The 21,490-nt window shown below is 43.2% G+C and overlaps 2 protein-coding genes across 2 annotated transcripts in view; one reads left to right on the top strand and one right to left on the bottom strand.

The window, feature by feature from the left end:
• The first annotated feature begins 197 nt into the window (after window positions 1-197).
• CEBPG (CCAAT enhancer binding protein gamma) lies at window positions 198-15,962 on the top strand. The gene is made up of 2 exons (XM_014072472.2): window positions 198-285; window positions 13,178-15,962. Exon 2 carries the CDS (start codon window positions 13,282-13,284, stop codon window positions 13,732-13,734), a length of 453 nt encoding a protein of 150 aa, XP_013927947.1. The 5' UTR covers window positions 198-285; window positions 13,178-13,281; the 3' UTR covers window positions 13,735-15,962.
• A 2,398-nt stretch (window positions 15,963-18,360) lies between these two features.
• PEPD (peptidase D) overlaps window positions 18,361-21,490 on the bottom strand; it is a 169,455-nt gene continuing 166,325 nt past the window's right edge. Inside the window, exon 15 of the mRNA XM_087729026.1 lies at window positions 18,361-18,786. Within this exon, the coding sequence (XP_087585152.1) occupies window positions 18,643-18,786 (144 nt within the window). The 3' untranslated portion in view covers window positions 18,361-18,642. The remainder of the gene's footprint in view (window positions 18,787-21,490) is intronic.

Here is a 21,490-nt window from a genome sequence, read left to right as displayed (position 1 = left end):
CCCACTGGAGCACAAAGGACGCCCCCGCCCCCATCTCGCTCAGCCCTCCCGCCTAATTCACCCACTGGCGGCTAGGAAGGCTCATTCCTGGGCAGCTGATCTGCGATTGGGCCGGGCTCCTGTCAGTCGCAGAGGGGCAGGGAGATTGCGTCAGCCTTGAGGTAATCCGCCTCGCGATTGGCTGGCGGACATTTCGCAACCTCTGGCTCCCGCCTCTCCGGAGAAAGGACGGCGGCGGCGAGCCGAGTCGGGACTGGTGAGGCCCGCGCCTTACTCCCGGGCCAGGTGAGTGGCTCGCTTCATCCTCTCCGCCGGGAAAGCCTTATGTGGGCGTCCGCCCGAAGGGGCCCTGGGTGGGGTGGGGGTGAAGTCTTGGGCCTACCCGTCCGTTCCCCGCGCGAGAGAAGCCGGCCTAGGGCGCTGTGGCCAGCTCCCCCTCGGAACCCATTGCCGCCGGACTCCGGCTACCTTCAGCCCTCGCGATCCACCTCCCCTCAGCCGCCCGTCGCGGTCTCCTCGCGTGCTCCCCTCCCCCCTCTGCGAGCGGCGGGGCTGTTCCCACAGCTGTCCTCCCCGCCCCCCTTCCCTTGGCCGGAGGGGTCCCGGCAGGTAGGGAAGAGGAAGTGCGCATGCGCGTGCGCCTGGCTGGATGATGCAACTTCGCAGCAACCCGCGGCCCGGCCCTGCCGGGGTGAAGTCATGCTTGGGCAGGCGAGGAAAGGCCCGGCTGGCTGGAGGGGAGGAGGTTGGGATCCCTTCTCCGGAGGGGCGGGGGTGTCTTCTCCCTCTGCATCAAGCGGAGCCGGGGTGGACTCGACCCCCCCCCCCCTTTTCGGTTGCTCCGGGATAAGCCTGTGCTGGGATTGTTGGAGGTTTGGAGTGCGGCGTTTTTATTCGTTCTGATTGCTTGGAAAGGGAAATAGTTAAGGAAACGGTCATTAACCATACAGGGTTTCCTTGCCTAAGCAGGGGACCTCCAAGGTCCCTTCCAACTCTTCTATTCCATTCCCATTCTTTTTATTATTATTCCCATTCCTATTATTCCTATCCTTATCCTATCCCTGGCTGCTTCCATCAAAGAAAACAGAAGAGCTTTCGGGATGCACACTTGCACTGTTTACATACCATTTGCAGAGTTTCTAAGAGGTGGATCATTTCATAAATAAACAGGAATGATAACTCGTTTTTAGAGGTGTTCAAGAATAGATTGAACAAGCATTTGTCCGGGATGCAATAAAGACTTGGGCAAGGGGTAGTTGGATTAAAAGACTTCCAAGATCCCTTCCAGCCAAATCAAATTTTGGGAGTCATAGAATAATTAAACCATAGTATAAAAGAATAAAATGGGACTGTTCAAAAGTTTAGGTACTGTAGGATGTTGGATTGATAATCCAGGTGCACACAGGTTGAGATGTCAGTGAAGGGTGGGTATCTATACCTGTGCCTTGTTTGTAATTGGTGTTTGTATAGTCACTGAGTTTCTTAGCTGTTTGTTTGATAAACTCTTGTGCATTTCACCCAGGGCTACACTGACTGCTGGTTACTCAAGCATAGTGAAAGCAAAAGAATTGTCAAAGGATCTGGAAGCAAAAGTACTTCAACTTTATAACTTGGGGGAAAGGATATAAAAATATATCCAAATATTTGAAAATGCCAATAAGTACTGTTCAAACGCTGATCAGAAAGTGTAAAAGTAGAATTGTATTAATATCAAACCCTGGTCAGGTAGACCTAGAAGGATGTCAGACACAATTGCCAGGAAAATTTGTTGGGATACAAAGAAAAATCAAGCAAGTTTTACTGAAATACTTCTCTGAAGCAAAGTAGTATAACAGTTTCAGCAGGACAACAAGGAGATGTTTGAACATATCGAGAACATCTAAAGAAACTTCAGGAACAAAATCATTTGGAGCGATCAGATCAAAATTAGTATTTTATGGTCATAACCATAAACACCATATTTGGAGAGTAACTAGAACTATGAAGCATGCAGGTGGAGCTCTGTTGTTTTGTGTGTGTGTGTGTGAGCTGTAGCGTCACAGGGAAATAAATCAACATTGATGGCAACATACATCCAGCATATTAGCATAAAGTTCTGGAGGAAAATTTGCATTCATCAGCCTGGGAGCTGCACCTGGAGAGAACTTGGACTTTCCAGCATGATCAAAAGCATTAGGCCAAGTTGATCTTTGGGTGGCTATAATAGAACAAAGTGGAAATTTCGGAGTGGCCGTCACAATCTCCTGACTTCAGCACCATTAAGCCAATTTGGGAGATCTTAAACATGCAGGCCATGCTGGACAGCCAAAGAGTACTTAGGACATGAAGGCTTTTTGACAAGAAGTAAGGAAGTTTTACTATGTGAGGGGGGGAAAAGGCTTTAGTCACAATTGTCATGAAAAACTCCAATCCATTATTGATGCTAGAAGGGGCAATGCATAATATTAAGAGCTAAGCATGGAAACCTTTAAACAGGACTGTTTTATTTCCTTTATTGCGATGGTTTGTTTAGTGATTGTGCCTTTGTGAGATGCCTCATAAGTTAAATTACATTAAAATGTGATTTATCTGATTGCTCACGTTCAAGGGATATGTATTTTTAGGAGCATAACTATATAGAAGACTACTGGTTCTAAAGAATTTCGGTGCTTGCATTAGAAATATCAGCAATGAAAATATTCAGAGTGAAGACACATTGGAATTTAAGCTGTTTCACATGTATTGTAATTCCTCAGTTTGAGCTGAGGAATCTGAGCCAAACAGATTGTTTCCAAAAACAGTAGCATGTGTTCCAAGATACAGTTTCCATCTGGGATACGGTAACTTGGATTTTGATGCTAAAAAGGTTAGCCTTAATGCCCCTTCCAACCGAAGCATTTTCTCTTGGCGCTCTTAAAGTAACTCAGGATAGCTACAATATTATGGTTTGTAAAACGAAATTATTGCAAGCTCAGAAGGTAAGCAAGGTCATGCCTGCCCATTTTTGAATGGGAGGCCATGGGAAATCCCAAGGTGGTAGACTAGATGGAGAAGTCAACATCCCAGAAGGAAGGCAGTGATGATAAACCACTTCTGTGCTGTTGCCAAGGAAATAAGCTCATGAAGTCCCAGGAGTTGAGTTCAATTTGGAAACTTGCTTTAAATGTTTTAATAGATTCTCAAAAAAATTCTGATTATCCCTTTAGATCTTAAGTTCTAAACAATACTTTCAAAAACTGCTGTGGAAAACTGATGCAATAATTTAATCTATTTCCCATGATATGGTATTACCTATTTTTCATTGTGTATCATTTTAAAATTAGTAATTTAAAAAAACCTAGGGGAAAGGTATTGGTGTCATTGATTATAATGAAGTTGTTGCCTTGTATATTCTCAGGGGTCAGACTATTCTCCTGGTAGTGGTCCTCAGCTGGAAATGTGTGCAGACACAATAGTTGCCTCTTTACTATAATAAGGACTTTGCGTTGTAAGGCAAAGATGGTAACGTAACCCCATGGTTCCTTATAATTTCCTCAGATGGTGCTGATGAAATTTAGTAGCAAATCATAAAGATAAGATTTCCCACCTGTTTTCAGTGAGGGACAGAAAGATGAAGGTATGTAAGTTGCTTGATAAGCTTCAAATGAAGTAACAAAAGACACAGATAACAACATTGCATCATTTTAAACATTTTAACAGGTTTTTAACAGCTGAAAGGGAGCTAATCTTATGTAGAATAAGGCTTTTGGGGCCTGACATAATATGTTTGGGCATTCAGGTGTTTTTGTGCTGTGCATTGTTTCTTACAACTGGAAACAATGCAGGTAGCTTTTATCACTCCTTGTTTTGTGTTTGGTAGTAGGTGTAAGAAGATGGCTATTGCCATATGGACTTAGGCTATGACCAAATTTGCATACCTTCTCCATTAAAAGCATTTAGAGGAGTGTTTTATTTCCTATTGTTAGTACAGAAAAGCAACCTACCAAGCTGATTACTAAAATGCATAGCTTTAGGGAAAAAACTCTGAATAAAACCTTCAGGTAAAGAGATGCATGCCTAGCTATACAAACCTGTAAAAGTTGTATGAAGTATTTATAGAAATGGACTTTTTAAACATGTTGTATTGAATATTTTAAAATATTGAATATTTTAGAGAAAACGAAGAATAAAGAGGTTACTGGACGGTAGGCTATGAGTACCACAGAAAGTTTACTTAGACTTTCTTAAGATTTAGGTTGGAAGTTTATGTACGTTACTTACTGTGTTTTAAAATATATTACAAGTAGTTGTATATGAAAAGTCATGATCAAGGCAACAGGTATATTAAGATATCGAGTGTACAAAATTGCTTACTATTAGATTGATATAAAGATAAAACAAATTAGTGGAGTGAAAAGAAGCTGTGTCTGCATTCTGTCAAAGGTTTACAGGAGGGTAGGGTGACAAAGCACTTTATTTCAGCATGATAACCATTCTATATATAATTTGCACGAGATTAAATTTAGCTCTTCTGAAAAAGGATCATAAACACCGAGGAAGATGAATTTCTGTTTCCTGAACTTGTGACTTTATGCTTGTGGAATAAAAGGTGCCTTCCAGGTTTTAGGGACTCTACCCAGTTAGGTTTCACTTGCTTTTTAATTTAGTGTCTCTCTTATCGGCTTTGCCAACTTAACAAAACTAATGCAATGTTTCTCAAACAGATTTGGGGCAGAGCACTATATGTAAGGTACCCTAAATTGCTTCTGGCTTGTAGGATTTACTTTTTGAACCTGCCAAATTGCCCCTAGAATGACATGTTTCAGTGAGAAGAATAGAATGTTCTGAAATTGGGGAGTTACTCATAGCCCTCCAAATTATACAGCTAATTAGATGTAGGCTAGATGGCCTGATTATTTAGTGCAGGAGTGTCAACTCAATTTCATTGAGGGGCATCAGGGTTGTGTTTGACCTTGGGGGGGCCAGGAGTGGATGTGGTCAGGGTGGGCATAACCAGCTTGATGTCACTCATTGAAGCTTTGTTTTCAGCTGCGATGGCCTCCTGCAGCCCTCTGCCAACGAAAACTGGATGCAGGAGGGCTATAAGTGGCCTCCTGAGCGCTGGCTTTCTGGCAGAGGTGTGCAGGGGGTTAGCGTGCCAAAATGCACCTCGGGAAGGCCACATAGAGGCACCGTGGGCCAGTCCTTTGCTGTTTCCAGGGCAGCCCCATGGGCCACATCTAAGCACCTTGCGGCCTGGATGCGGCCTGTGGGCCTTGAGTTTGACACCCCTGATTTAGTGGATACAATGGTTCAGCTTGCTTTGATCATGATTAGAAGCAAAGCACATATGTGCTTTTAATAAAGGAACTGTGGGTCTTTTTCAGAATACTTGATGAATATGAAAAAAGGGCTCTTTAGTGGTTCTGTGTTTTCCACAAGCAATGTACTTTTTGTACCTGGACTATTTCAGTAGTATCCTACAAACGTTTCCTCAAGTTAAATTTTCCATCCAGGCATAGCTTGGTTAATTATTTGCAGACCTTAAAATCACATCCAGCCTTCCCTAACCTGGTCCCACTAAATGTGTTCTGACTAGAACTTGGGAAGTGACATTACAGCATATCTGAAAGCAGAGGTATGTGTGATGAGAGAAGTTTTTTCCCTCTGCCTCTTTCTTTAAAATGCCATAGTCTCTTTAAATCTGCATTTTGGTCTTGCAAGATGGATAAACCTAGAACAGCTTTTTTATAACATTGCCTTAAAGAATGCTTTATCTTTCATGTTCTTCCTACTGGTTCTGTGGGCTATGTTATGCCGTCTTCAGGAATAAATTCATGAATGTGTGTCAGGCATGCACAACTATACCCACATGTGTAGAGTTCAAACTAGCTACTCTTCTGTTCTTTGTCTATTTCACATGCATCTATGACTATTTCACAAGAATTTACAGGCCTTTGAGAAGCCACAGCCCCCTTTTTGGTATGATAGAAAAATGTGGGATAGACAGCATCACCACCAGATGGATTTGTAAATGGTTGAGTAGCTTCACTCAATTTGGAGTTCTCAATGGAGCCACAACTAAATGGAGGAAAGCATCCAACCTAGAAGTAATGAGAAGTTTTCTGACAGTAAGAATAATCAGTAGAATAGCTTGCCTCCAGAAGTGGCAGTACTCCGTCACTGGAGGTTTTCAAGAAGAGATTGGATAACCATTTGCCCAAAGTGTATAGGGCAGGGGTCCCTGACCTCCAGTCCGCTGCCCAGTAGCCAGTGGCACAAGCAATGGGTGCATAGTTCCATTTGAGCACACAAAACCATCCCCTCCTTCCTCGCCGTGTCCACCCATTGGCGCATCTGTGGTCCATGGAGCCAGAATGTTTGGGGATTGCTGCTCAATGACAAAGAAAATATGTACTTCAAAAATACCAGCAAAATACCAGTACCGTATTTTCACGACCAAAAGCCGCACCGGATTATAAGCCGCAGTATCAATCAACGTTAATTTTTCAAACTTTTTCCACATATAAAGCGCACCGGGTTATAAGCCGCACATTTCCCGACGCTTCTGGACATCTGTTGCAGTCGCGAGGAGGAGCGGAGAAGAGCGCGGAGGTTCTTGGCGCTCCAGGAAGCCGGGAAAGCAGTTGGGAGAGGCGCACGGCTTGGTTTCTCCTCCCTGGACGTCGCAGCAGCAGCCCCAAACTCACCGATCTCAGTGTTTTTCTCATCGGGTGTGCTGCAAGAGCATGCCCCGATGCGAAAAACACAGAGTTCGGTGCGCTTGGGGCTGCTGCTGCGACGTCCAGGGAGGAGAAACCAAGCCGTGCGCCTCTCCCAACTGCTTTCCCGGCTTCCTGGAGCGCCAAGAACCTCCACGCTCTTTTCTGCTCCTCACGACTGCAATAGATGTCCAGAAGCGGCTTTTGGGGCTAATGGGGATTAGATTTCCAGCTCGATAGCCCCTGCCGCTTCTGGACGTCTATTGCAGTTGTGAGGAGCCGAGGAGAGTGCGGAGAAGAGCGCGGAGGTTCTTGGCGCTCCAGGAAGCCGCGAAAGCAGTTGGGAGAGGCGCACGGCTTGGTTTCTCCTCCCTGGACGTCACAGCAGCAGCCCCAAGCGCACCGAACTCTGTGTTTTTCGCATCGGGGCATGCTCTTGCAGCACACCCCGATGCGAAAAACACTGAGATCGGTGAGTTTGGGGCTGCTGCTGCGACGTCCAGGGAGGAGAAACCAAGCCGTGCGCCTCTCCCAACTGCTTTCGCGGCTTCCTGGAGCGCCAAGAACCTCCGCGCTCTTCTCCGCACTCTCCTCGGCTCCTCATAACTGCAATAGACGTCCAGAAGCGGCAGGGGCTATCGAGCTGGAAATCCATTCCCCATTAGCCCCAAAAGCCGCTTCTGGACATCTATTGCACTTGCGAGGAGCGGAGAAGAGCGCGAAGGTTCTTGCCGCTCCAGGAAACCGCGAAAGCAGCTGGGAGATCTTTTTCCACATATAAAGCGCACCGGGTTATAAGCCGCACTGCCGGTTTTGGATCAAATTTTAGGATTTTCAGTGCGGCTTATAGTCGTGAAAATACGGTAATTTGAAATTCACCAAGTACAACCTTGTTTGCACATTTTTGTCTCCAGGTATCTACAATAAAGTTAGCCTGCTTCCCACAATTGCATAAAGTCTCATAGCTCAATTCCTGATCAGTTTTGGTATCAAAATGATCAAAGCTCAATATCAATAACTTTGAGACTGGCTAATAAGGCCAATGTCAGAGATTGAGAAAAGTATAACTTGACCAAATTGCTTTTTGTTTTGGTATATTTACTAAAAAAACAAGTGGCTAGAGCAGGGGTGTCAAACTCAATTCTGTTGTGGGCCATGTCGGGATTTTGTTTGCCCTTGGGGGGAGAATGTGTGTGGCCTGGTCATTGCGGTCGATTGGATGGGCATGGCCAGGGCAGTGGGCTGGCCCCTTGCCATATCCAGGATGGCACTCTGTGACCTATGGCAGGCAGGTTCCAGCCTGTGAACTGCGTGTTTGACAGCCGTGGACTAGCGTCTGTAATTTTGAACCCAGTGTGGCGGAATGTATAACAGATTCTGCTAGCTGCAAATTTGTAGAAACTACAACAATTTCCGTGACCCGTCAAAAGGGCAAACGACAAAACCGCGCCCAACTAATCCGCGTCGCTGACATCATCAACAGGGCGACAACAGCCAGCGCGGAGAAAGAAGGGCGCTTTAAATAGCGTGTTGAAAGAAAGCCGATTCAACTTAAGGTAAGGGTTAGCTTTAGGGTTAGCTTTAGGGTTAGGTTAAGGGTTAGGGTTAGGTTTAGGGTTAGGGTTAGGTTAAGGGTTAGGTTTAGGATTAGGTTTAGGGGGGTTAGGTTTAGGGGTTAAGTTTAGGTTTAGGGTTTACAGCGTGCTTCTGTCTCCGCGCTGTTGTCGCCCTGTTGATGACGTCAGCGACACGGTTTAGTCGGGCGCGGTTTTGTCGGTGAACCACAATTTCAAGTGCAGGAATCTAATCTGACCTGAAATATCAAGCAGTATCAATGTGCTTAAGGGCTCATATTATAGAGAGTTAACCAACAGATGTGTTGGGGGAGGGGCAAGCATGTGCTACAGGGAGGCACCAAGGGGTGGAGATCAGGTGGGAGCAGCCAAGCCTCACGTAGGCTTAGGAAGCGCAGCTGTTGAAACAGAAATGGGTGCAACCTGCACTTCATGCCAACTTCCCCACTGACTTTGCTTGTGAATAGGCAGCAGAGAAGACAGAAGATCAGCAATGGCAATGTCGCCATGTTTTCTGCAATGTCAGAATCACCAGCTGGGCACCCTGACCACAGTTATAAGACCTAAGGGTGCTGCAATGAAGAAAACCCCAAGGACCCTCTAAATCCCTCTATCTTGGTGCTGCTGCAACTTTGAACCGACCCTGAAGAAGTGACTATAACTCAAGGACTTACCTGTACAGTTAAAGTTGCCGTGGAAACATTCTGCCCATATTTGGGCAACACTTGAGCATTAGCCAAAGGAATACAAGCTTTTATGTCTCTTGTCCTTTAAAACAGCGGTCCCCAACCTTTCTGGCTCCGCGGATTGAAAGCCGGAGCAGGGGGGATGGTTGCTTACACAAATGAAGCTTCACACGCTCACTCACTGCTTGGGTGGCTCGGTTCTGACCCATTAGACAAGGGGTTGGAGACTCCTGTCCTAACAGTTAGCTTTAATGTCTTCATTTTCCTTTCTAGTCACTAGATCACCTCCTTAATTAGCAGTTATTAGTAGTTGGATTAAATGGAGATTGCAGTCCTTTCAGTTAGGATCCAGGCTTGAAACTATAGCAGTATTGGTTGCCCTTTTGTGTGATCTCGGGGGCCGGGGGGGGGGGAGTGCATCCTGGCAGCCATTGATGTGATCAACCATAGTCTACTTCTGGATAGGCTCTGTGCCTTGGGAGTAAGTGGGACTTTATTCGTGCTGGTTTTCTCCCTGTGCAGCTGATTCCAGACAGGAATGAGAATTGCCGGATTCGGCCCCTACTATGTGAGGTTCTGCAGGGTTTGCTATGCTATCCAAATCCTGTTTGAAGGATGATCTTATAAGAAGGGGTTGGGTGAGGTCATCTATCCCTGTAGGGGAAGGTATAATGCTGATGATACCCAATTGTGTATCTTTGTTCCAAATAAACTAAGCAGTGGTGCTGATGTCTGGAGGCTGTGGATGGGGGCACAACCTGCTTCTGCAGAATCCTGGCAATATTTAGTTGTTTTGGGTTTTGTAGCCTTCCAGATTTTGGAGTTTATCATCTTTGGTGCTGGATGGGCCTGCATTGTCCCAAACAGACCATGTGCTCAATTTGGGTCTCCTTCTAGATTCGGTACTCCAGAACTGCCCCTTTATACCCTTGCTTCATGAGCTGCATTAGTTGCCAGTTTCCTTCCAAATTCAATTCAAGGCACCGTTTTTCACCTTTAAACTCCTACCTAGTACATGGCATGGCGCCGAATTACTTGAAGGACCACCTCTCCCCAGTTTCATCTGCCTATCCCATCTGGTCAGGTGAGGTACATGTCTGCTAGCATCGCCCCCCCCCCCAACCTTTCCAGGTGAGATGGGCCCTATTGATTTTCTGTAAGTTTCTTAAAACTTAGTCCTGTCAGCAGACTTGGGGACCCCATGAAATAGGGAGCCACCAAAACCATTATATTACATACAAAGTGGCCTTGTTTGTATTTGTTTCTATATTGGTTTTTAAGGCTTTGTTTAAGCTGCGAATGCTATTCGGTATCAGCAATGGATATATAAGCTAAATAAACAAATAAACCACTGGAATACGGATTGTTCCTTGCTAAAAAAAACAGTATGTCTAAGCATAGGGAGGTGTGTGTGTTTCATTCTACCCCACCCCAAGTCCTTAAACCAGTGTTTTTCAAACACTGTGCCGCGGCACACTAGTGTGCCGTGACATAGTGTAAGGTGTGCCGTGGGAAAATTACTTTATATATAGTCAATATAGGCACAGAGTTATTTTTTTTTAACATTTTCTAATGGTGGTGCGCCTCGTGATTTTATTCATGAAAAAAGTGTGCCTTTGCACAAAAAGGTTGAAAAACACTGCCTTAAACATTGCGTCATATTCTGTGTTTTAGAGGAATTAATTCTTAGACACTTGACGTTTAGATGGCTCTTGCCTGAACAGCATCTCTTATCTGTTAGTGAAATAGGACTGGACCCATTTTGGATGCATATTGAACTGAGGCCACTTGGAAAGAGGGGGGGCAAAATTCTTTATATTCATATTTTAGAAGGCCAAATAGCCTTGTTCTTGCTCTCCTCCTCCATACCCCCCCCCCCCGCACTCATTCCTCCATTACATTCCAGCTGGAAAGAATTTGTTGAAGATCTTTAAAATAGAGCAGAAGTTAGACAGCACCCTTGCCAAGAGAAGGTTGGGAAATTGGAAACTACACAGTCATCAACTAGGGATCCCTTTGTGATGGCTGAAAGCATCCCGGCATGTTGCTGAGAGGTTGCTTAAGAGGGGAGCAGTAATGAGATCAAGCGGCTAACATGACCACTTGTAATTAGAGCATTTACATTTTAAGAGTTCATTTCCTGGAGATAAAGTTTCAGTTTTCAATAGGAAAATAATTTTCACTGTACAACTGTATAGCTGTCAAAATATAATGAATTAAAATAATTTAAGCAAACTAAGATGGAATGCAGGAAAAATGCTTTAGGTATGATTTTTGAACATGCTTGCATCTGGAGGCCAAAATATGTGCATTTATAGAAGAATATCACGCTCCATACTGATTTTTTCACTTCAGAAAGGTAAATTAAAACCTTATTGTGAGTGAAGATGAGCCTCTTAATCTCTGTTGCTAATTACCCAGCTTATGGAGTTCAATAATAGGTGGTTAACAGATCTTAACATTTTTGAAGTTTATTCATTTGGGGGGAGGGATACAGTCTTTCTCAGTTTGAGCAATAATGTAATAAAAATATTGGGACTTTTGACAGAATAATATTTTAAAAATAAATTCCAAAAGGCATAGATATGGGCGATAGATGAGATCTAAGAACAGCACTGATTCCAGTTGCACCCTATTTTGTAAGAAGGAAGAATCTGATTGGATCATATTAAAAGCGTGCATAATATTTTTTTTATGATGTGGGAAATAGACATTGAATGTAATCTTGACCTGGATGGTCTGAGATGCTCCATCTCTACAGAGGATCTAAAGGCCTATTTCTAACTCACATTATAATTCTTAAATCCAAAAATTTAATTATATCCATTTTTGTATAATGATTAGAAACTGTGTAAGTAGTTTCTATGAAGAACAGAAAATTGGAATAATGCTTAAATAAAAGAAAATGCTCAAGAGTGAAAACCTGTTTGAATTGCCATAATTTTACTACCCATTAGAAGCAACAGACCATCCCCAATAATTTGCCTCAATAATAGTAACATTCAGATCAGAATGGATTCTTACCAAAGACAAATTAAAAACAATATGAGAATCATCCTGAATATGCTGGAGTACTATGAAGCACACCCTGAAAAACAAATGGTGTTGATCTTTTTAGATGCCCAGAAAACATTTGATAATGTAAATTGGCAATTTATGACATTACAACTAAAAATATGGACTTTGGTGAAAGATTTACTAATATGGTCAGGGCAATATGACAAAGGTGATTGTAAATGGGGACATGACAGAGAATTTCAATATAAAAGGCACAAGACAAGGATGTCCACTGTCCCCTCTACTATTTATATTGACATTGGAAGTATTTAACAGAAGCAACAGAGCATCAAAAAGTTCATCGGGCATTTCATTTCGCTGTGCTGCCTTCTAATCCTCCTGCAGCGACTTTTAACTTAAAACCATTGAAGCCTTAGCCTTGATTTATCTTGTGCCCACCCACAGACCCACTTAAGATGGTAGCCTAGCATGAGTGGTAATAATTTTGCATTGGAATGGATGGTGGTATTCATCTTATGCTGGCATGCAACCAACGATTGAGTCACAGTTTAAGCTAATGCTGGTTTCAGCAATACCGCATGTATAATAATACAATGAATTAATGCTAGGCCCTTATTGGGCAAAATGTTCATCTTATATCTGGCGGCATGTAATTTGAGATACGGTTGGTACAACTGTAAATGAATTACAATCCAAATGTGGTACGGTACGTAATGTAAATCAGGGATGCGGTGGTTCAGTGGCTAAGGCGCTGAGCTTGTTGATCAGAAGGTCGGCAGTTTGGCGGTTTGAATCCCTAGTGCCGCGTAACGGAGTGAGTTCCCCTTACTTGTCCCCGCTCCTGCCAACCTAGCAGTTCGAAACATGTAAAAATGCAAGTAGAAAAATAGGGACCATTTTGGTGGGAAGGTAATAGCACTCTGTGCGCCTTTGCCGTTCAGTCATGCCAGCCACATGACCATGGAGACATCTTTGGACAGCACTGGCTCTTCGGCTTTGAAACGGAGATGAGCATCGCCCCCTAAAGTAGGGAACGACTAGCACATATGTGTGAGGGGAACCTTTATGTAATGTAAAAGATATACTTGCAGCAAGCAACACCTATGACTTTTGTCAGGGCAGGCATCCACTGTAGATGTTGATGGAAAACCATATCGAGGGGATGTCGCATTGTACATTTTGATAGAAAAACAAAACAAATCTATATTTTTCTTTCTAGATTCCGCGTGACAGCCTGTGGAAGGCCGCTCCAGAAATACCTTGAAATTATAGAATATATCTTTTCTTATAACTCACACTGGGTCTACAGGAGAGCTTGTCCAAATGAGCAAGACATCACAACAGAACACAGTTGCAGAAACCAATGGAGTAAGTGTCATCTATACCCAAGCGCACACCAGTGGGTTGCAGCAAGTTCCTCAGCTGGTGCCCGTTAGTCCTGGAGGTGGGGGCAAAGCTACACCCCCCAGCAAGCAGAGCAAAAAGAATTCCCTTGTCGATAGAAACAGTGATGAATACCGGCAGCGCAGGGAGCGTAATAACATGGCGGTGAAAAAGAGCCGCTTGAAAAGTAAGCAGAAAGCTCAGGACACTCTCCAGAGGGTAAACCAACTGAAAGAAGAAAATGAACGCTTGGAGGCCAAAATCAAGCTCCTTACGAAGGAGCTGAGTGTACTGAAAGATTTGTTTCTTGAGCATGCCCACAACTTCACAGACAGTGCGCAGCCGCTGGGCACAGAAACTTCTGCAGCACATTCAGATGGAGCCGGACAATAGATAAACTGGGTGGGCTTCCCTTGAACAGGTGGAGAATAGAATGGAGACGAATCTGCTCTAAACTTTATATCATCTCTCGTTTTTGACATCATTTTTCAGTAGACTTATCCCTCTGTTTGATGCCAGAAATTGAACATTTATGTTAAGTATTTGTTTTAAATTAAGTGTTAATGTATTTTCTTGTCGGGTTTTTTGATAAATGAAAGGAATAGGGAAACTTCCTCAAATTATTGTCACTACAATTAGGACTGAATCATTTATTAAATTATTTTAATCTTTTCTGGGCATGATGATTGGGCAATACTTTTTTCAAAATATAAATTGTTTTTAAGGTAAGAATTTACAGACATTCTCCTCAGTCTCCAGTTTATCTTGCCCAGGAAGAGGTGCCTCTTTCAAAATGATTTCTGCAAGGCAAGTGTGCATCAAAGAAAGTGTGAACAAACCTTAGATAATGTGCAAATTTAGATACTTCACCAAATTATCTTTATGAAATTGTTGAAAGCCTTAAATTAGTTGTTCGGTTGACAGCTTTTTTTCAGCAGGGTAACAAATATCCATATACTGATAATCAGCTGAAGAGTTGATTAAATAAGCTTTAAAATTTTCCTTTTCCACTTATTTTGGTAGTGCATGGCTTATTTTGTAATATAGGTTGGGATTTTCAAATATATAGTCCAAATATTTGCTGTGTACAATCCCTGTAGTTGAGGTTTGCTCAGTAGCGGTGCCTAATAAATTGTTTAGTTGAGGGAAAGGCAGGACAGCTGGCTAACACACAAGGGTTGTGATCTTCTCCAAGCCCTACCTTATCTGTGATCTGAAAACCAGTCTGCTCTAGGTGGGAGCATCTTACACCTTGATCCCTGTGGCCAAATTGGGCAACATAGTGACTATCCACAAATATCTGCAGTGTCTGCACAGGAATTTTGTTCCTGTTGGGGGGAGGGGGGAGGCAGGGTTTTCCCAGCAAGCCCTAAATGAGTTGCCTGGAGCAGGGGTCTCCAACCTTGTCAACTTTAAGACTTGTGGACTTCAACTCCAGGGAGTCTTAAAAGTTGCCAAGACGAGTCCATCTCGGAACAAGCATTGGGGTCTGCATACAAGTTCAAGGCTGCCACTTCACTGTCGGATGGATTCATGCAGCTTTAAGCTATCGTTTGTTGAACATGTTAACTTTAACTTTTAATAAATTTATATGCCGCCCAATCCCGTAGGACTTATTGAGGCAGAGTATCCAACAAAGGCATAAATAACACTAACTCAATGGCTTTGTGTTGGGGTGTGTTTGTGGCTTGTTCCGAGATGAGTTCTGTTTCAGGGTCACATTTTCAAGGTTTGCAATGGTTTGGGGACAGATAACCTTGAAAATAATTGAGAGCTAGTTTGGTTTAGTGATGAAGGCTCCAGGCTCAGGAGAGAGAATTCCAGTCCTGCCTTCGACCTGAAAGGCAGCTGGGTGACTTTGGGCCAGTCACTCTCATTCAGTCCTGGCATGGAAATCCAGCTCACTTAACAGGGTTGTTACTACGAGGAAAAGAGGAGGAGGAAGGACTATTAGGTATCTTCGCTGCTTTATAAAAAAACCAATAAAGGCAGGATGAAAAAAACAGGTAATTATGAGATGCCTAGAGGAGTTCTTGTTAGTAAGATGAGTGGCATAAATTTAATAAATGAATGAATAAATAAAGGCCACCATAGAGGAGTCATATCATGCCCTTCTCCCATCTTCTTCAAGATCTTAATGTTGTAACCGTCCACAGCAGAACTGCTTTGCTTTTGAGGCTCAAATAAGAGGAAGATTCCTGACTGGAGGGAATTCCTTGTTTGAGAAGGAGGGGAAAAAATCAAGACCTCACTATTGCCCAGGTTCAAATTTAATTCCACAGCGAACCAAAAACACATGATCCTTTTTCCAAAGGAGTCCATAAAATCACCTCTTTTGCTTTGTGGCAATCCTATGGCCACAGACATGAGGCTTTTTGCCGCTTCAAATGCTGGTGGTATAATTTTTTTTATTTGAGTAGAAGAAAACATATTTAACAGAGCAGGGAAGTTCACAAAGCATTAATTTATTTTCTTTCACAATCTCTTCATAGTATGTTTGCATATGACTGGACTAGTGAAAATGACTTTTATACCTCCCTTTTTCGAAGTTACTGTGTTTGTACATGTATTTAGAAAAACTCGATTGTGGTAGAAAATATTAATAAAAAGCCTTACAACAACATGCTGACCTATATTTCTGTAAAGCGGTAGTAATTTGTATTCGAAGCCTAATTGTTTCTAACAAGCTGTAGTTCCAATAATACTGAATTTGGAGAGGCTATGAAGAGGAATGGAGGCTGGGCTGAGAAGATGACCCTGGAGAGGTATAAAAATATACCTGAGTACACTATGCAAGAATCATTGCACATAGTTTAAAAATCTTACAGAATCCCCTCTCATCCAATAAATGTCATGTTTTATATATAAAGTTTCTTACTATATAAATCATGCATTTGTAGACCAAATATGACATTTAAAAATGTAAAATAGATTACTTTCCAATCCGTATCTGTAATTTCCTTAAAAGCCAGTCATATCAAGTTTTCAAATTACCTTTTTTAAAGTGCTTGCAACATACTGTACTTTTGATTTACTTGGATTTTACATTTTACTTGAAGCTTCTATTGGGGTGGAATATCTATTTCTTTCATGCCAGGAGAAAAATTCATCTAATTGGAGGATCCCAACTTAGCTTGTTTGCTCCCCCTTCTTCAATTCTGGCTTTCATTCAACTCTAAATGTATTTATTTATGTACTTGGTTTTTCATATTAACCATTCTTACTGCATTCTTAGCATCACTTTTAAAATCTATCCCTAATAAACATTTATCTACTACATCATAGAAGCTAAAAAGCTGTTTGCATCTTTCCATCCTTTAACAATTGTTGCAACACAAAGCAGGCTCACATTTTGCTTCTTTTAATTAGTATTTTAATAACTTGGCATTTTATTTTCCTACTCAAGTGTTCTGTAAATATTTTTGAAAGTCTTGTACATACTCAAGGGGCTTGTGATTTATTCCTCTTGTATAATTTTCTAGTTCTACAGATTCCATACTTTTTATTTCTTTGCTTTTTAAAGGACTATCCTTCAGCTTTTTGTTTGCAGGTTTCTCATTTAAAAGGTATAACAAAAGGAAATTATGTTAAAGTATATAAGGGAGTGAAATACTGTTTTGAATTAAAACTTTACAGGAAATCCTTGATTTATGACTGACCATTAATGATAGGTCAAAATTATGATGGGATCAGAATGGACACCTTATGGCCCATAAAGCACTTCTGACCATTGTAAAATGTCAGGCGACCCCCCCCCCCCCAAAAAAAACCTGTGGTCTTGTGACTACATTTTGGGCACTTGGTAACCAATTTACCTTTGTAGCCACTTGCAGTGCCCTGTGGCCATTTGACTTCAATTGCCAATATTTTTGCCAGTTTCCAACAAATAAAGAGATACAGCCACAGAGATTCACTTAACCACCTCCTAAAAAAATATAGAACAACAGAGTTGGAAGAGACCTCGGAGGTCTTCTAGTCCAACCCCCTGCTTAGGCAGGAAACCCTGCACCAATGGTTATCCAATCTCTTTTTAAAAACTTCCAGTGTTGGAGCATTCACAAGTTGTTTCACTAATTGTTCTAATTGCCAGGAAATTCCTCCTTAGTTCTAAGTTGCTTCTCTCCTTGATTAGTTTCCACCCATTGCTTCTTGTTCTGCCCTCAGGTGCTTTGGAGAATAGCTTGACTCCCTCTTCTTTGTGGCAACCCCTGAGATATCAGAAGACTTGCTATGTCTCCCCTAGTCCTTCTTTTCATTAAACTAGACATACCCAGTTCCTGCAACTGTTCATTGTATGATTTAGCCTCCAGTCCCCTAATCATCCTGGTTGCTCTTCTCTGCACTCTTTCTAGAGTATGTCTGGTCTGGTCACAAGGGTGCTACTACTTAGGACTATAACTGGAAATCTGGTTGTAAGTCAAAGTCTACCATACTATTCAAATATATATATATAGAGCTAAATAGCTTGAAATAGATCTATACTAGTATCCCTTTATTTATTTATCAGCACAAATAAAAAAACACAAATATAACAAAGGCAACAGTAAAAATATTGGGTTTCTGTCGTGATGGACTCTTGTGACGAGCCGAAGGACAGATGATGGAAGCAGAGTACTAGGCAAAATGAACATGAATTTCAAGCGAAGTTTTGTTTCTCCATTGCAGTTGGGCAGAATGTGAAATCAGGAATTCTTTGTCAAGGAAATAAATGTTGGGAGTTAACACACTTAAGAATAACCCAACATAGTCACTAAGCCACTCGGATGAGCAATGACGGCAATCCTTGACTGGAAGTTGAGTGGCAAGAGGTTGGTGGCTCCTCTCTCTTTCTCCTGGGCTAAAGGTGACCCGGGCTTCTGGGGAAACGGGGGACCAAAGCGGACCAGAGGGCCTTCCTTTACACCCCTCACCTTAGGTGGGGCATAGTCAAACCTTTCAAAACCTGAACCTTGAAAAGGGGATCTCAGAAAAAAATTCGGAAGGGGCCAAAGCGATCTTCAAATCAACACACTTTATGCATTTATTTCATTGGCAGAACTTGTGCTCTTTATTGGCTATTGAGAAGAGAAGAAGATTCGGTTGCACTGATTGTTGTATTTGCTTATCAAAGCTACACCAGTCAATCATTCAGGAAAAACTTGTAAAAGGGCAAGAGGGAGAATCGAGTCAAGCATAATCAGATTTGGTTATTGGTACCCTCACTCCCCCCCCCCTTTTCCCATAGGAAAACAATTGAATTTGATTCTTTTATAAGCAGGCTTTTCTTGGAGGTGCTGGGCAGGTTGCAAGGAACCGCAAACCTCAGGTGCTAGAGGCCGAAGCAAAAGATTTGGTGCTGCCCCGAGACTCCGAGAGGAAGGCTTCGATTTCCTCCACCGTACGAGGGACACAAGTCAGCAGTTCCATCCCACTGGCTGTCACCACAATGTCGTCCTCAATCCGTACCTGGGAAAAGACAGAGACACACCTGATCAGGTGCAGTGACAGGACAAAATGGCGCAACTCCCTTTTAGCCTGGCTTAGTTAAGGCTAGGCAACCGTTTACCGAGATCAAAACCATTCTCTTCCTAATGTTTCCTTCCCACCTCATAGCCAGTGGAACAGCTGGCCACCAGGAATCGTGGGCGCTCCATCACAAGGCTTTTAAGAAGAGACTGGCCTGTCACTTGTCTGAAATGGTGGAAGGTCTCCTGCTTGAGCAGGGGGCTGGACTAGAAGACCTCCAAGATTCTATTCCCATTCCCTATTGTTCTGTTCTGTTCTGAAAACCTAGGTTCTCCATACCCTTCACTTTCGGGGTAGACTGGGGGGGGGGGGGGAGAGACAAGTTCTTCATCACCAGTACAAGTCCTCTTCAACTTACAACATTTCATTTAGCGACCATTCAAAGTTACGAGAGCACTGAAAAAAGTGATTTATGACCATTTTTCATTCTTACAACCGTCGCAGCATTTCCACCATCACGTGATCAAAATTCAGATCCTTGGCAAATGACTCACATTTATGACGGATGCAGGGTCCCAGGGGCGGGGCCATGTAAATTAGCTTTTGCGAACTTTTGACAAGCAAATACGAAAACCAGATTCAGTTAACAACTGCGGAAGGAAAGGTTGTAAAATGGAGCCAAATTCACTTAGCAAATGTCTCGCTTAGCAACATAAATTTTGGGCTCCATTGGGGTCGTAAGCCGAGGACTGCCTGCAACGATAGCAGGGATGAAAACAGCCAACCTGTGGACTTCTCTTCATGCACCTGCTACTTCAGGGTCCTGCTTCAGATGGGAGGAACATGTGGCACATGGGCATGAACAGAGTTCCTAACCAGCTCAAAGCAAGAAGTGATCGCATCCTCCTTTTATGAAGCCCTGCTCCCTCTGGGATTGTCTCACATGCTTGTTGTTCAGTATTTTGTTACCCCTTTCGCCCAGTGATGAAATTCAATTTTTTTTTACTACTGGTTCTGTGGGCGTGGCTTGTTGGTGGTGTCCTATGACTGAGTGGGTGTGGCCAACTCACTGTCAATCATGGCCACGCCCACTCAGTCACATTCCCCCCCAAACCACGCCCACAGAAAAAATGTGTATGAGTCCATTCGGAGCTGCTGCTCCCTTTATGGTCTCTGCTGCATTTAACGTTGAATTCTGTGGCAGAAATAACCCGAACGTTTCTCCCTCCGTTCACAGCAGGGCTGCTGCTCCCTTTATGGTCCCCCCTGGCCCCCTCCTTCCCTGGATCTACCTTAAAGGGACAGGCTGCAGCAGCTCTGCTGTGATCGGAGGGAGAAACGTTTGGATTGAGTGGGTGGGTGGGTCGAGCGGCCAGAAGAGGTGAGTGGCGACAGGATGAGCAGGCAAGCGTGGGCGAACTGATGCCAATCGTCCCTGCCAGTTTGGCCGAACCGGGAGGATTTCACCTCTGTCCCCCACCCCCAAATTAATCTGACCCACAAAGATAGACAACATAAATATAACCAACAGAAATTATGTGCTCAGCATTGAAAATATGCTGCCTGCATAACAGATTAACAGAGTCGGAAGGGGCCTTGTAGGTCATCTAGTCCAACCCTCCCGCCCAAGCAGGGGACTCTACACTATTTCTGACAGAGGGCAGTCCAGTCTCTTCTTGAAAGCCTCCAGTGATGAAGCTCCCACAACTTCCGAAGGCAACTTCTGTTCCATGGGTTGATTGTTCTCACTGTCAGAAAATTCCTCCTTATTTCCAGGTTGAATCTCTCCTGTGTCAGTTTCCATCCATTATTCCTTGTCTGGCCTTCGGGTGCCTTGGAGAATAGCTTGATCCCCTCCTCTCTGTGGCATAAAATGTTATCAGCTCCAGTTGGATCAACCACCTCAAATAAAGATCCAACGTAAGAAGGACTTTGGGACTGCAGCATAAATAGGTTTCTCCTTCCCATTCTCTGCTTGTGAAGCTCTTTTCACCCCTTTGCCTTTTAAAAAGGCGCAATGGGACGGGATGCTTTGTAGCTGATACTGTTACTAAGATCTTTGGAGACCTTTCCTGTTCTCATTGGGTGTGAATGAAAAGGACAGCCCGTTTTGCACCCAGTCTCTGCGCCCAGTGCTAATCTCTCCTGGTTAAATATGCAGACTCCGTCATTATCCCTTATCTTATCAGAAATGTGCTAGTAAGTCTCTAAGCTGCAATAAAGGCAATTTTATCCAAGAGTCAAAGCCAAAGGAACACAAACCCTGCTGATTCCCACTATACACTGCCTGTAATTGTTTCTGACCTCTTAACATTTTGATCTAAAAATAATGCTAGTTTAACATTTGTCCTGCTTGCAAAATAATCCATTTATTCAAACAAAGCCGGTCTTTGAGACTTATTAAAGTGCTCAGTGAAGCTGACTGTCAAATTATCTTCATTATTTAAGATTAATTTAAGTGTTATTATGGACCAGAATTAAATAAGCTTGGCAGAATTTGTTCAGCAGGCAGCTGACAGCTGTTCAGTCTAAATCTACAAGTTCTCACTCTTCACTATCCAGGAAACGCAGCTGCTCTCCTTTCATTGACAAAAAGAGGCCTTCGACCTGGACAAAACGTTGAAAAGGTTGACTCAGCCTTCCGTCCTTCCGACGTGGGTAAAATGAGGACCCAGATTGTTGGGGGCAAATAGATTGACTCTGT

Source organism: Thamnophis sirtalis, unplaced genomic scaffold (genome assembly GCF_051295495.1).
Source record: "Thamnophis sirtalis isolate CommonGarterSnake01/CBP01778 unplaced genomic scaffold, rThaSir2_p1.2 scaffold_14, whole genome shotgun sequence".
NCBI classification, from domain to species: domain Eukaryota; kingdom Metazoa; phylum Chordata; class Lepidosauria; order Squamata; family Natricidae; genus Thamnophis; species Thamnophis sirtalis.
This window is presented reverse-complemented; position numbering and strand designations above follow the sequence as displayed.